Source organism: Perissodus microlepis, chromosome 9, assembly GCF_051167445.1.
Source record: "Perissodus microlepis isolate ML-2025 ecotype Zambia chromosome 9, ASM5116744v1, whole genome shotgun sequence".
Taxonomy (NCBI): domain Eukaryota; kingdom Metazoa; phylum Chordata; class Actinopteri; order Cichliformes; family Cichlidae; genus Perissodus; species Perissodus microlepis.
In genome coordinates this window covers 13,879,987-13,894,680 of record NC_140469.1, presented here as the reverse complement: position 1 = coordinate 13,894,680, position 14,694 = coordinate 13,879,987, and the positions used below count along the sequence as shown (strand labels likewise).

The window sequence follows — 14,694 nt, the reverse complement described above, 5'->3', positions numbered from 1 at the left end:
CTCACATCTTTCACATGTAAGGCTAATGGGTTAACAACTACACCCATGGAGCCACTTCAAATAGAGGCTTCTTCAGAATAAAGCCATCACATAAGGAAATGGCAATCTTTCTTAAATCCAGTGTAAAATAATTGGTATCATCTTAAGGGAGGGACACATTCATTCAGTGCGGACAGTTAACAGAAAAATAGAGGCCAGGGGGATAAAGAATAGAAGAGAGAAATCAGAAGTTCAGACTGGTACTGATGTACATGTCCTTTACAACTAACCCTCAGGGTTACAATCATCTCTCTATGATAGTACTTTCACACTGTCACAATTTCTAGTGCTCTCTCTTTCTCTCTCTGACTTTGCCTCTGAATCTATTCCCTTAGAAAGACTCACACACGGTCCATGCACACACTCAAACACACACACAGACACTTGACAGATTTGCAGCACAGAGGACAGAGTCTGGAGCGTGCCCGCTGCTCTGGCTGATGTATGACTCATCTCTCCCATCTATTCCACCGGGACGCATAGATCTAGGCCCATACGCCGTACATCAACCACCCACCTACCACATTCATGCACACACACAGTTGTGTCACTTTAAAGGACATTGCAGTAATTTCTTACAGATTTCGTCTCACTATAACCACCGGTTACCTAACCTTTAACTTAACCTAACCTTCAACCAAGTCTTGATACTAAAATCTAGTTTTTTCTTTTATGAGGACTTACTCCCCCCCTCCATTACCCCAGATATGTGCAACAAAATACATGCACTCTCCATCCTGCTCTAACCATAAATATCCTCCGCTTAGGCGCTGATGTAAGGACACTTTTTTACTCGCACACGCATAAATACACAGGATACGGTAACGTTAAGCATAAGGTTTCATCATTTACAGAAGCATGTGTTGAATCATCCCTGCACTACATGATCAATACTACTTTAGCACAATCTCCCTGGGCAGCAAACACTGCAAACCTCAGGACACGAAACTGAGATTTCAGCAGGAGCAGCAAACATGCTAAATGCTTTTATACAGCCTTTTCTTTGGTAATATAAACCTGAGAATAATTAGATTTTTCTGTTATCAAAGCTATAGTTGTTTTTCTGTCAGTGGATTCACTGAAGAACTGACCAATTATTGTAGCTCTAATAGCAATAGTAAGTGCTTTTATGGTTTTCAGGATAAAAGTTTCTATCAACAGTTGTCTGGGATCATATAGTCAATGTGAAATACTATCTAAAAGCTTACATTACGATAATGTGAACAAATTAAGATTAGGCAAGAGCTATTACAAACAGCCTTGTGGACCGTGGAGCCTTATTAGCATTTGCCACAGAATACTATAATTGACAGGTCCAACTCTGGTTGCCTGCACTTTTCACAGATGAGAATGGGTTCACCCTGAGCACATGAGATGGACATGACAGTGTCTGGAGAAGCTGTGTGTCCTGTAATATTGTTCAGTGTGACCAGTTTGGTGGTGTGTCAGTGATAGCCTGGGGAGGCATATGTATGGAGGACTGCACAGACGTTTACGGACTACAGGCTCCTGGGTTCCTCCTGGTGCAAGACAGTACATGGTTTCATGTGGGGAGAGTATGCAGACAGTTTCTTGGAGGATGAAGGAATTGATACTTCCCTGACCTAAATCCAACAGACAACCTCTGGGACTTTATGTTTTTGTCCATCTGACGCCACCACGTTGCACCTCAGACTGTCTCCCAGGACACCATCTGTCATTTCATTAGGTGCATGTCCTGAGGTTGTTAGGCATGCATACATGCGTGCATCTTCTGAGTACTGTTATGATTTGCTGCAATGTAATTTCGGTAACTGCGTCTGCTGCATCATCTTTCTACTTTTCCTCCTTTTGAGGTGTTTATGAATTCAGCCCTCTGTAGGTTGATACTTTTCATTTGCATCAAACGATGTGGCATCCTTTCATTCCTAACACATTACACAGTTCATATCAGTGTAGACATCCGGCAGGTTTTCGCTTCCCATTGAGATCAGATGTGTTTTCAAAGTGTTCCTTCATTTTTTTTGAGCAGTGAATAGGTAAATGCGTCATAGATTTAAGGCTCAGTTAATAGTGTTTATCTGATAGTGTTTGTGAATTTGAAGCACGACTCTGGTGCTGTTAATTACCTGAGAAAAAAGCCTATCTTCACTGTACACTGATGATTATGAAGGTGTTCGGCTCCGTGTGATCATGTCTTCTCTTTTATGCTTCTCTAATGTCTACTTATTGTATTTCTTCCTTCATTATTTTAGTTAACTAATCACATCTCACAATCAACAGATTGCGAGGTGACACTGGAGATGTCTCTGTGATCAGTGTGTGAGTGTGCGTTTGAGCACTGCACCAAACACAGGGAGGCTTTCTCCCACAAACAGAGAATCTGATAGCTCAGCTGTCTGACAGCCTCTCTTGTCTCTGCGGTCCAAACACAGAAGTGGAGCAGATCCGATGAGATGTGGAAACACCCGCATTTGTTCCCTGTTCTTCTATTTTCTCTCTCTGTGTGGTTTAGTGTTATGATGTTTGCTACAATGTAGAAAATTAACATTTCGGTTTACTGATGTATCAGCCTGGTTATAAACAAACGTCTCATGACTTGTTTGTCCTTAAAGCATATGTGCTGGTTTAGTTGGCTGAAGATTGATGATGGGGTTTTATTCCTCTCGGCTCTTGTGGTGTGTGCAGCGGCATCAGTAGTTCTGGCTGGTGAGAGAAGTCACATGTTACTTCAACCTCAGTGACCTTCTCTGCACTTGCAGAAGAGGACAAAGGAGGGAGGGGGTGGCGACATTAAAGTGTATCACGAGTCACTGTAAAATTGAATAAAACCAACTAATATTGTGACAATCTCAATTGTGGGATTAATGAAGGCTATCTCATGTAGCAAAGGATGCCACTTTGAAAATCTAAAAAAGATTAAGCCATTTAAAAAAAAGCAAACTGAAATGTATGTCAAATCCATACTGCAGAAACATGCAGATCCAAAAACCACCCAGAAGGGTTTGCATATTTAAAAATACAGTCATGTGAAAAAGAATAGTAAGTAGCAGCTACGTGCTGCTAATCAAATGCACTTGGCTAATTGATAATAAGGAAATGCGAGCACCTCTGTAAAGGCAGAAATTTGGGCAGTTTGCTTGTTTGAAGCATTCAGTCATGTGTTAAACTAATATCACAACCTTTCAGGAAAATTCAGTACAAGGTCAGACCGTGAATATACAGAAAGCTCAGGTGCTACATCTCAGACTTTACAGGCCTCTGTAAGCATGTTAAATGCTAAAGTTCATGACAATACAATTAGAAAAATACCAAACAGTTATGATTAAAGGATTGCCACAAGATAGCCACTCATGTGTAAAAAGAACATGGCAGCAGGACTCAGATGTGCAAATTTGCACCTGAACAAATAACAAGACTTTGGAACTGTGTCTTTAGGACAGATAAGACCAAAGTGGAGATGTGGGTGGCCAAAACTTAACGTAATATATCAGGAAGAACACCTCAAACTGTCAAGTACGGTGGTGGAGGGGTGATTATTAGGGCTTGTTTTGCAGCCACAGCACATGGCCACCTTGCAGTCCATCATGAACTTCTCTGTATACCAAGTATTCTAGAGTCAAGTGTGGGGCCATCTGTCCGACAGCTAAAACTTGGTCATGTAACAGGACAATGACCCCAAGTTCAGCAGCAAAACTACAACAGAATGGCTGAAAAAGAAATAAACTAAGGTGCTGCAATGACCCAAAGCCCTGTCAACATGACTGATCTGACTGAAACACTGCGGCACTGTGGACCTTAAGAAAGCTTTGCATAAATGAATCGCCAAACCTCAATGAACTTAAACAAGATGAAAGGGTCAAATTTCCCCACAACAATGTCGGAGGCTGATTATTTCAAAAATATTGCTGTGAAATGTGGTTCCACAAGCTAATAAATCACAGGAAGTACCCAGGACTGAACAGAGTCCTGTGAAAATCTTATTTTTCACAGCACTGGATCTGCCACATGTACATGTACAACCAAACAGAAGAAGACAAATCAGGCAAAGCCAAGTCACTATACAGGTGTTTGGCGTTCTCTAGTGGACAAAATATAAAAGTACATTTATATAGATAGATAGATAGATAGATATTTATGTATTCATACATATATAAATAACTCAGTTTAGAAAAGCGTGGTATATATCTGCCCGAGTAACTAATCAGTAATCAATCACATTGGAGAGTGTTGGGGAAACTTCTCTGTACTGGTCTTACAAAACACTTACTTTGTACTGTAAGTAGTTAAACAACAGAAAAGCTACCCTAGGAAGAAAGCTTTATAAATTAATCATAACTTTAACTGATTTGTAAAAAAAATAAAGAATATCAGCCTATCATAATATCCATGGGAAAGTGCAGAAATGTTTGGTTTTGAATTTTTTGTCTGTTATTCTCAGATTGTATAACTCACAAGTAAAACATAGGTCAGAGGAGCTTGTTAGTTCCATATATGCTCAGCATGACAAAGGACTCTAAATGTATATGAAAATATACTTTGATTTAAACATTAGTGTGATTTCAGAGTGTTATACTTATATATGGGAGACATATATACATATAATAATGACCCGAATGCACAATTGTGAGCAGAAAAGTTTTAGCCAAAGTGACACACTCACCATAAACCTTTCCCAAGAACAGCGTCTTGACCAGGTTAAACTGTGTGTCTGAGGCTTCAGGGAGGTTGTAGCTGACTGCAGGATAATGATCCAGCTGAGACATGACAGAGATATAAAGAGAAGGAAAGAGAGAGGGAGAGAAACACATTAGCATCCTTGTTTCATAGGGAGTCGAATCTAGACTAAAACTACTGAACAAAGCATTTTGAAAAGACCCAGGCTAAGATCTGCATCAGCACATTAAGCAGAGTACACAACATGATGAACAAAAGATGGTAATTCAATGCTGTCAGGCAATGCAAAGCAACACAGCACAATCAGGAGCTCAATGGTCCCCCCTCGTGGTTTCCAAACGCCAGGAAAGCTTTAAATATGGTAGCTTAGTAACAAGGAAACCACTCACATAGTCATACCTTGTTTATCCTTCATTTTAAATTCCCATGAATCCTAATCAGGTCAGTGAAAATTAATTAAAAACACTTTGCAAAAATCAGGTAAATAGGATGAACACATATTGCGTCAAATACTAACCCGAGGCTGTTCCTGATTTCTTTTTTCTTCTGGCGTTTCTACACACATCATATATAACTACACTCTTCAAACAACGACCATAAAATCTGAGTGTTAGAAATGTCTCTGGGCCAAAAAACCCCCCAAACAAAACATGCCATTACCTACATCTATCGCTTCTTCTTACCATTTGCTATACACTATAACCCTGTTTAAAATATCACCTTAGATGTATATATTCTATAAACACTCCAACATTAAAATCCATCATGGTTTTAAAGATGTCAGACTACCTCAAACATCTTTTCTGGAAAGCCGTGATATTTTCGTTTTAGTCACGTCTGAAAAGTCATCTTCTACAATTATCCAGCAAACAAACAGCTCTTCCCTAGAAATAAACGATGATACAAATGATGCCTAATAATAATATGCAATTTCAAAAGTCTGTGGGGGGTTCAAAGGCATTCCCGAGAACTCGAAAAGGGCGGGTGGAAGACGAGCAGCGTGTTTACAAAGAGGAGCATCAGTGGAGATGTGAGAGCAGAGAGGGTGATAGAAGGAGGGAATGCATGACTTTAATATCCCTGCAACATAATTAACTTGTTATTGCTGTTTCAATGAAGTTTCTAATTAGCTTGAAAGCTGCAGCCGATGCTATTGATGAGAATAATTTCAAACCAACAAATTGGTTTTCGGTGTGTTCTAGAATAAAAAAACCCCAAAAAACAAGATCTTCCTTCTTTCCTTCTCCTTGCCCACAGGAGGACTGTATCTAAGCATAAACCAGTCTGCAGAAAGCAGACTGGAGTAGAGGAGTTTGGTTGGAAACAATGACTTTTGTTCCTGGAAATTTGTTCTGTTGATGTGCTGAATAGCTGTCACGACCTGTTAGCTGGGAGCTGAGCTGGACTGTCACTAAAGGCCTGAGATTTACGTGTGTATGTGTGTGGTAGTGCTTGTTTACAGGTTTAAATCAGCAGAGTCCTGCCATACAGAAATTTCTTTCTACCCACTGCTGCGCAAGACTATTTTCTCCCTCTTTCTCCTCACACGCACACACACATGCAGACACACAACATATCCTAATTTGATTCCTTCCAAAAGCCTGGTCTCAGTGGAGCATTGTGTGGGTTTTGTTTTCCTCTGTGACTGGAGGGTGGGATAATGGGGCACAATTAAATTGCACTCAGCTTATTTACTTTTATCTGAGAAAACAAATTGACTGCACAACCACGGAGGGAAGCTTGAGTCTTGAAACCCCCACAAAACGATCCACTGAGGAAGATGGCCTGGGAAGAAACCTCATTTTACCAAACTTTGTCAATTACAACCGCAGTCATTGGGATCTCTTTCCTTTTTTTTTTCTTTCTTTCTTTTTCTTTTTAACACAGTGCCATTTAGAAAACGCAGTTGCTGCCTCTAAAGTCACACAAAGCTTACATAAGCAAAGTAACCAGGGGTTAGGCAAAGAGAAAATTAACAAAGGGTGAAATCTATTTCCCTGACTACGTGCTTCAAAAGAATCTAATTTAGCCAATGTGCTGTTTATATGCAAACTCATTTACAGTGCACTGAGAGCCTTTTTACCTTCGTGGCACCTCTGTTTCCTTAATGATGTGTAAGGGATAAAAATACTCCCATCACAGATTTAACACTGAACAAAAAGAAATGCTAATTTTCCTCTGGAATAAATTGTTTAACATCATTATTAAGTGAACTGCTGAATTTTCGTCTGGTCCGGGTCTCAGGTGAAGCAAGCCATTTACACCGCTGAGTCAACCAGAGAAGCAACTGGAGGAGAGGAGAAGAGGAAACGGAGATGAGCCGTCCTCTGCCTGAAGGGACTCCTGACTTTCATCTCTAAACCCTCACAGTGTGAGAGAAAAGCAAAGTGAGAGATGGCGAGATGGGGAACTTATTTTAATCTCGCCTTGGCACTCCTTTGATAGCGAGCTAACCTAACGAGACCTCACAGGCTGCTCGAAAACCAAACACTCTGCTCTGTTTGCTGCACTCTGTATGCCTGGGTGTACATGTCAGCAGGTATTTTATGTTCGCAAGCGAACGCCTCACCTTAAAGTAATCCTCAGATAATCTCAATGTATCAAAGTGATCTTTGTTATTATATTTTGTGGGTCTACTTTCTTTATCTAACAACAGTATCTGTTTCTTTCAAACCCCCTCTCCCCCTCTCTCTGGCTCTGTTCTGCCTTTTTCTTTTGTCCTACATTTCTCTCTGACTCTCGTTTCTCTTTTTGATTCAAATTACCACACGCTGACTTGTCTTGCCACATTTTCTCTGCTTTGTCTTTAAACTAAACAGTCGCTTGTCTAAATGGCTTTAAGATTTGCAGCCCTGATAGCAGAGAAGTGAGGCCTCTGCACCCTGAGGTAAACAGTCCACTGCTTCTTATCCCTTTTTTTTAAACTTGGGGAAATTGAATTTGATCCACTGCCAGCCCCACCAGCACAACTGACTTTTATTGCATCTGACTCATATCTCTGCCTCTCACTCATTTTGTTATCTTAGATGCTCGCAACTAGGCCTTTGATGAGCGTGTGCACAAAAATAATAACAGGCTAGTTCCATTTTCAGTGCTGATGGCAGCTACTGACAAAACTGGCATTTTAGGCTTTAATGCATTATTCAATAAATTAAAAAAACAAAACAAAAATTCAAGCCTTGGAATTAGCCAGTAGAGTTTCCAGCATTCAAAAGCAGTTATTAAGCATCTCAGCATTTGCATGCAGTTCTGTACACTTCATATGATGGATGATGCGTCAAACGACTCGCCGTCAAAGAGTGACCGAAGCTGTGCGATCATCTCATAGAAAAAGGTCACGTTTGCACCACGCATGTGTTCTAAGATGAATATTTATACAGAGGCAGGTGGAACAAACTGATAAAACAACACTGACATAGTATCACACTTTATATATCACTCACAGTTGCCCCATTTTTTTTAAATGATAAAGAAGATCCAAATATTTGATGATCACCTTTAAGGGTTTTAGGGTTTCTAAATATTTTGCTGACTTCTTCATGCTTTACTATCCTGACTTTGGTCCTGAGTCATTCTTGGAGGCCCCTCATGGAGCACAACTGAAACGTAAAAGACGCAGGGCTATTTGGCAGGTCTGAAAAATGCTTTATAAATGGATGTTATGGTTATGATTACAAAAAAAATCATCATATAGTCTATAATAAGGTGAAGGACTAATGCTTCAGTGCACCTTTCAGTTGATATTTCAGCCATTAGTTATTATTTTAATTATTAGTTATTATTAATCTCTTGCAATCTTCTACAATGTGTCCATGATGTATCTGAGAGTTCTTCCTGTTAAAAGGGAGTTTTTCCTTTCTACTATTGCCATGTGCTTACTCACATGGGTTCTCTAATTGTTGGATTATGGTATTTACCTTAAAATATAAAGCACATTGAGGCGACCGTTGTTGTGATTTGGCACATCTCAAGTCCGTTTTTTTACTGGATGGATGATACACCATGCTGCCTAAATATAAACGCTGCTTCGGTCCTCTGATGATGGGCATGGAGAGCGTTACTGAACACATCGGTCTAAATAATCCCACAGGTGTTGAAGTGGGTTGAGGTATGGAGACTACGGCCATAAGATATGATTCACATCATTTAAAAACTCATACAAATCATTGACCCCTGGTGCTGGTGCTGTCATTTTGGACGAAACTACTCCCAGGTTCAAAATTTTTCATCCAAAGATAAAAGCTGGTCACTCAGAAACAAACTGACTGACTGACTTTTGCCACCTTTCCATGTCCTTCTATTCTTGTCAAATGGACCCAGCCTTTGGAATTAAAATACTGCCACCCATGGAATAAACAGAATAATCACACACTCTCAGTGCAGTGAGCAAAGTGTGCCAGCAGATGGACAGCCAACAGGCCTTGCCTACAAAAGCATAGAAAGGTTACTCTTATTTTCACCTCTTGTGGCAAAAGGTGCCTTTTCTGCATAAATTGGGACATGATGCCAAAGTAAAGAAAGTAATTTTTGCATACACATAGTTATACTGTTATACTTGCATCCACAAGTATCTAGGTCTTAGAGTTATAACCCCACTGATGCTGACTGCCAACTGCCTACTAATGCTTAGCGTGGTTCCTTGTTGTTGTTGCAGTCCTCCTGAGGAGAACATGTCCTGTTCTTTGTTACTCATTAGAGCAACCTGCAGACAAGGTTGATTTTGAAAAGAAAAGTAGAAAAAATTGCTCTGTGGTATGTGAGTTATGAGAGAACATTTGGGAAGTAAGGAAAGCTATACAGTATTGGAATGGACAGATGAGTTAGACTGAATAATGTTGATTTTTGTAGTGCAGTGTGAAGCCTTTGTAGTTAGCTGATATGACAGGATCCCAGTGGTGCAGGCGTGTCTGTTGGTATGCAAGTCTGCATCTGTTTACGTGCGGCTATCAAGTGCATGTACCTTGAAAAGAGCCCTGAGGCGGTAAGGCAACATGAAAAAGTTTCACTCATCAAAGTTATCTTTGTCAACGTACCTTCTGGCTCTACTTCTCATTCCTTATCTGTAAACTTCATCTATTTTCTCTCCTCATCTCCCCAACCCGCAGATCACTCATCGATGCCTTTTTTTCCCTTAAATCCAAATGACCACATCGTGCCCATCAGTGTTCGTCTGAATTCTTAACACACTTTAATGTTTAACTGTTAACCTGTTATTAAGGGAAAAAATTTTTAAAAAAGGATTGTTTTTCTGTTTTCTTTTTTAAAGTACAGCCGCAGCACCTTGAAAGAACTACACTGGGATTGTGTACTATAGAGTTAGTAGTTCAGTCACATACTCAAGGCAAGACTGAACCTCGACACTGTCGATCTAGGCGCAGCTAAGCTGCTTTCAATCAGCGCAGAGCACACTGTGTGCATGTATGCATGTGCGTGTGTGTGTGTGTAAGTGATGAGCAAGGAGTCTAGCGGATGCTCCAATCACTTTCCATGCCACCACGAAAGCATGTGTTATGTTAAAGTACTCCCAGCGGAGTGATGAGCAGCTACAGGAATGCGATTTGCTTAGAAAATGATTATCATTGGATGTTTCAGTTTAATTTTCTTGCTGTCTGAAATTTTTCGCTGCAGTGTGTGAAAGTAGGTGATGAGATCCCAGGATGGATGAGGTCATTGCTTCATGCAGGTGACAGACAGAGAGATCTAAGGGCTGTAGTAGTGTAGATTGAATGATTACAGGCTTGGGAGTATGGGACTGTGATTCATTGTAGTTCGCATTTAATTCCACTTAATGAAAGCAAGAATTAAAAGACTTCATGTTAGATGCATATTCTGTTTAACAGTGTTGAAACCGAACTTTTAAAATTTATATTAATATTTGACTGTTTCATTCTTTTCCTTTATGTCTATATCCTCTAAACATAACAATGACAGCATCCTGCAAAAACATCCTGCATTTGAACATATTCATATTTATATGTTCAAATGCAGAAATGAACTGGATAATCTCAACAATGTCTCCCTGCACGTAACATACATATTCTTTTTTAAATTGTTTTGCAAACTTTTGATGTGTTTATTTCATAACAATTATGCTAGTAATGATATGATGATCAATAGAAACTGTAAGCAAAACTGCTGCTATATTAATTATCACATGCTCTTACACAACCGCAGCTTGAAGCTTTGAGCCAAGCAATTTTTCACAGAGGATGGGAATCATTTTATAGCTAAGTTTAATGCTATGGTGCCTTCTGGCCACTAGAGGGGAGTGATATGTGAAGGGCTTACCCATTTAATAAGGGGTGTCAAATATAAGGACAATGGGCCACAACTGGACGTGCAAAGACTGTAATACAGCCCATTATACAGTTTTAAAAAACGTGAAGAAGAGCTTAAATGGTGAACTTTTACCTGTATTTTCATAGGTTTTACAGCTTTTCCTAATAATATTTCCCTGTGGCCATTTATACTAAAGTAAAGTAATAGATAAGCATTTAAATGGAAGAAGATTGCCTGTTTTTTCATTATTGACTATAAAATGTTTTTTTTTAATTGTTTTTGTTTCGCAAAGGCTCAAGAGTTTAAGAAAAAGCACATTTTTAGTGACTTAACAAAACTTTCTACTTATAATTACAGGACAGTCTGGGCAATGAGCCAGCAGAACGTTTTCCATAATCTTGCACATTTATTCCTTACACTTCAAGTCATGCTGATGGATTTCTTTCAATTTCTATACAGCAAAAAACTGTAAGTTCTGTTAAAATTGCACTTCGTCTTCCTAAAAATAAACATGTAGTTCAACATCTTTACACTGACAGAAAGGGAAGTTTCACTTCAGATCAATGTGAGCTGTATCTGATCCTTGATGGAAAATGAGTTTGACATCCATGATCTCGATTCACGGGGTTTCCTGTGCGTATAAGGAATATAAATATGCCCACAGTATGAAATGGTTAAGCCATTCAAGTGTCTGATATTATCAGTATATTACGTTAGTGTGCAGATACAGTATTCAAATTACACATTCTATAGGAAGCCATGCGGAAACCGTTGTTTAATTTTAGAATCCAAGACCATTTGTTTCTTTTTATTTCTCATTTCTTGTGACAATCCATTTCTTGGCAAACCCCGACCTGTCAGTGCAAATATGAATTTATTCCGATCTGGATGCAATCAATCTCTGGCTTTTACAAGTGGCTTCTATCCATTTAGAGCCCTCCTTAAACTCCAGCCTGCAGCCAAATGTGTGCATCTTAGCCCAGAATAAAGCCAGTAATAGTTTAGCTGAATTCTCACTCCATCCTTGACAGCTACTGACTAAGGCTTGGCTGTATCGATCAGAGCTAAGCTGTTCAGTCGCACAAAACACACGAGCACAAAAACGCACACAACGGCAACATGGATAGAAGTAACTGATATGCACAAACACATGCACACGCACAAAATATCCCACACAAGCACACGCATTTAATTATCAGCATACAGGAAAGAATTTGTGGAGTTGCAAACACACAACAATATGCGCTTATGTGAACACACACGCACGCACAGATCGATGCGTTCTCTGTTGCTATACTTAGGCTGTCTACTGGAAGTAGATTAACAGTGGCAAAGTACAAGCAGTTTCATCACAGGTGAAAACAGCACAGGACACTGCACTCCTCTCTGACTTACTGCAAACCATTGAGCTAACACTTCCTGCGCTCGTGTAGTTCTGTACCCGTAACTGTGAGTGTTTTTAATTTGTATGGGACCCAAAAGTCCCTGCGCTGCACAGTAAGTTGAAATGTAATCCTTACTCTGAGTAAAAGACTAAAATAAGAGCTTAGATGAGCACGCGTGTTGGTTCTGTACCTGGATGGTGATTCTCCTGTCGTGACGGGACATGTTAATACTATGTGGCTGTCCATTGGCCAAGTTACGCTGGTCCACATCTATGGTGAACGGCTCCCTCAGACCACCCAGGTTATATCGCACCTGCAGCGAACCTGGAGACGTACAGATACAGCAGTTTAAAATCTCAGACACTAGGTGGCGCAGTCAGATTTTTAGGCCTTATATATCATCAAAGCAGTTTTCTGTCAGCTGCTGCTCAGTGGTTGGTCGTTGACTAAGGAGGATTTTTGAAGATTATACCAATGTGTGCTGCAAGGAAGACGTTTAAATGTTGTCTGCAATGGTGAGCAACAATTTAATGTGCGTGTGTGTGTGTGCTGCGTGTCAGCCTTACCATTCTGTCTTAACACCACGGCAAGATAGTCCTGCGTCTTGGAGCTCAGGTACATCAGAACAGCTGGAGCACTGGATGTGCTGAAACTAAAGGCCACCTCCTCCTTTGTTAGATTCACCTCATGTGGCGTGAGCTGGTGCGTCAACACCTTGGTGTCCTTACTGGCTCCCGCAACGGCTTCAGGCAGGAAGTTGTACTTTACCAGCGTCCCTGCCTCAAAGAAACCTCCAACATCTGGGTGAGATGATGGAAGAAGGAACAAAATGTAGGACCAAAATTAAGCTCTCACGCAAATGCAATAGATGTTGCTTCAACTGCAACTGAATGTGCGCTTAAAACACAAGCAAGCAAGAAACCAAGAAAGAAACAAAGAAAGAGAATTTTCCATCAAAAACAAGCCACAGGGAGCCACTCACAAGCTCATAGATGCAAAGACACAACAGGGTAGACATATTATATAGCCAGAGGGGAATAAACACACACATAAATAAGGCTGTGTTCAGATGATGTAGTAAAGCGAGTGTTAAATTGCTGTAGTCCAGCATCTGAAACCAAACAATGCACTGCTTACCAGTACATTAACAAACCTAATGGCATATTTCAACCATACCAGGAGGCTTATTGACTCTCATAATCAAATATCGAGAAGACGAGACCTTATTTTTCTATAGTCTATTTCTGTTACACGCCTTGTTTGTGTTCGTGTGTACGTGTACTCATTCGCCATGTCTGCGAGTCAGTTAAAAAGGAGATAAAGGCATAATACGTGTGAAATTAAAGAGAATGGTTGCAGGGAAAGCAGAGAGAATAGGGTTGAGTGCATATGTGTGTGTGTGTATGTGTGCAAATGCCACGCAATATGCCTCAACATGTTCTCCTTCCCTCTGCAGCCACGGTGAAATGTAAAATTACAGCCCTTACGGGTCCAGAATTCCAAGCGAACACATTTATGCATCTTTTTTAAAGCTTCACTTCACCCATCAGCTCCCACCAGACACAGTGCAATAAATACTTCAAGCTACATTACTTTAATTTAATAGAACACTTATTACTCGAAAATGGGTAAGTTCTCTGAATAGTATTGCCACAGAAGCAAAATCTCAGCTCTATTCAGGTTACCTACCAATTTTATCCTTTATTTAGCTTTGCAATCATATAGTTCCAAGCCTCAGAAGTCTGGAGAGACCCATTTTAGCAATCTTTTTGTATTAACTGAACTTTATTGTTATGGGTAAGCTCAGATATTCCATATTAGAAAGTGCTATCCTCCCTAAATGTGTCAAACTACTTTTAAATTTGACAAAATTAACTTAAAAAACGATGTGTTTAGGCAAATGTAAACCTAGCTTAAACATGGTTACCATAGTAAATAAGAATAATTTATTTATTTCATTTAAATATTCATAGAGCAGCCATTCCCAAAGTCAAGAAGACATATCCTATCTATTCCTATTTTCACTTTAATAAAAAAAAAAACATTTCCTTGAAAATCTTTATTTGAAAAACATAAACAGCACAGGTTGTTTGCTATAAATTGCCAATGCTACCCAGCCATATGCAAAATGTCGCACTGGCAATGTTGGCCAATGTGTGACCACCTGTGACTCGGGCACAAACTTCAATGTAAGAGCAGATTATTACCTGCTTTGATCAACATTTTATATAAATGAATGAATTAAATGTAAATGCTTTTAAATAAACTTCAAACCGAATTTCTGTTATTACTCAAGCTCACCTGCTTGAGTAATAACCTTTGCAGCCCTCCAGGG

General features: G+C 39.8%; 1 protein-coding gene across 2 annotated transcripts in view; it reads right to left on the bottom strand.

Moving 5' to 3' along the window:
- The window catches only part of cntnap2a (contactin associated protein 2a), a 390,635-nt gene that overhangs the window by 14,940 nt on the left and 361,001 nt on the right, over positions 1-14,694 (bottom strand). For both annotated transcript variants that reach the window (XM_084939110.1, XM_084939109.1), the window contains 3 exons: positions 12,926-13,159; positions 12,550-12,683; positions 4,682-4,775 (listed from right to left, as the gene is read on the bottom strand). In XM_084939110.1, the coding sequence (XP_084795236.1) occupies positions 4,682-4,775; positions 12,550-12,683; positions 12,926-13,159 (462 nt within the window). The remainder of the gene's footprint in view (positions 1-4,681; positions 4,776-12,549; positions 12,684-12,925; positions 13,160-14,694) is intronic.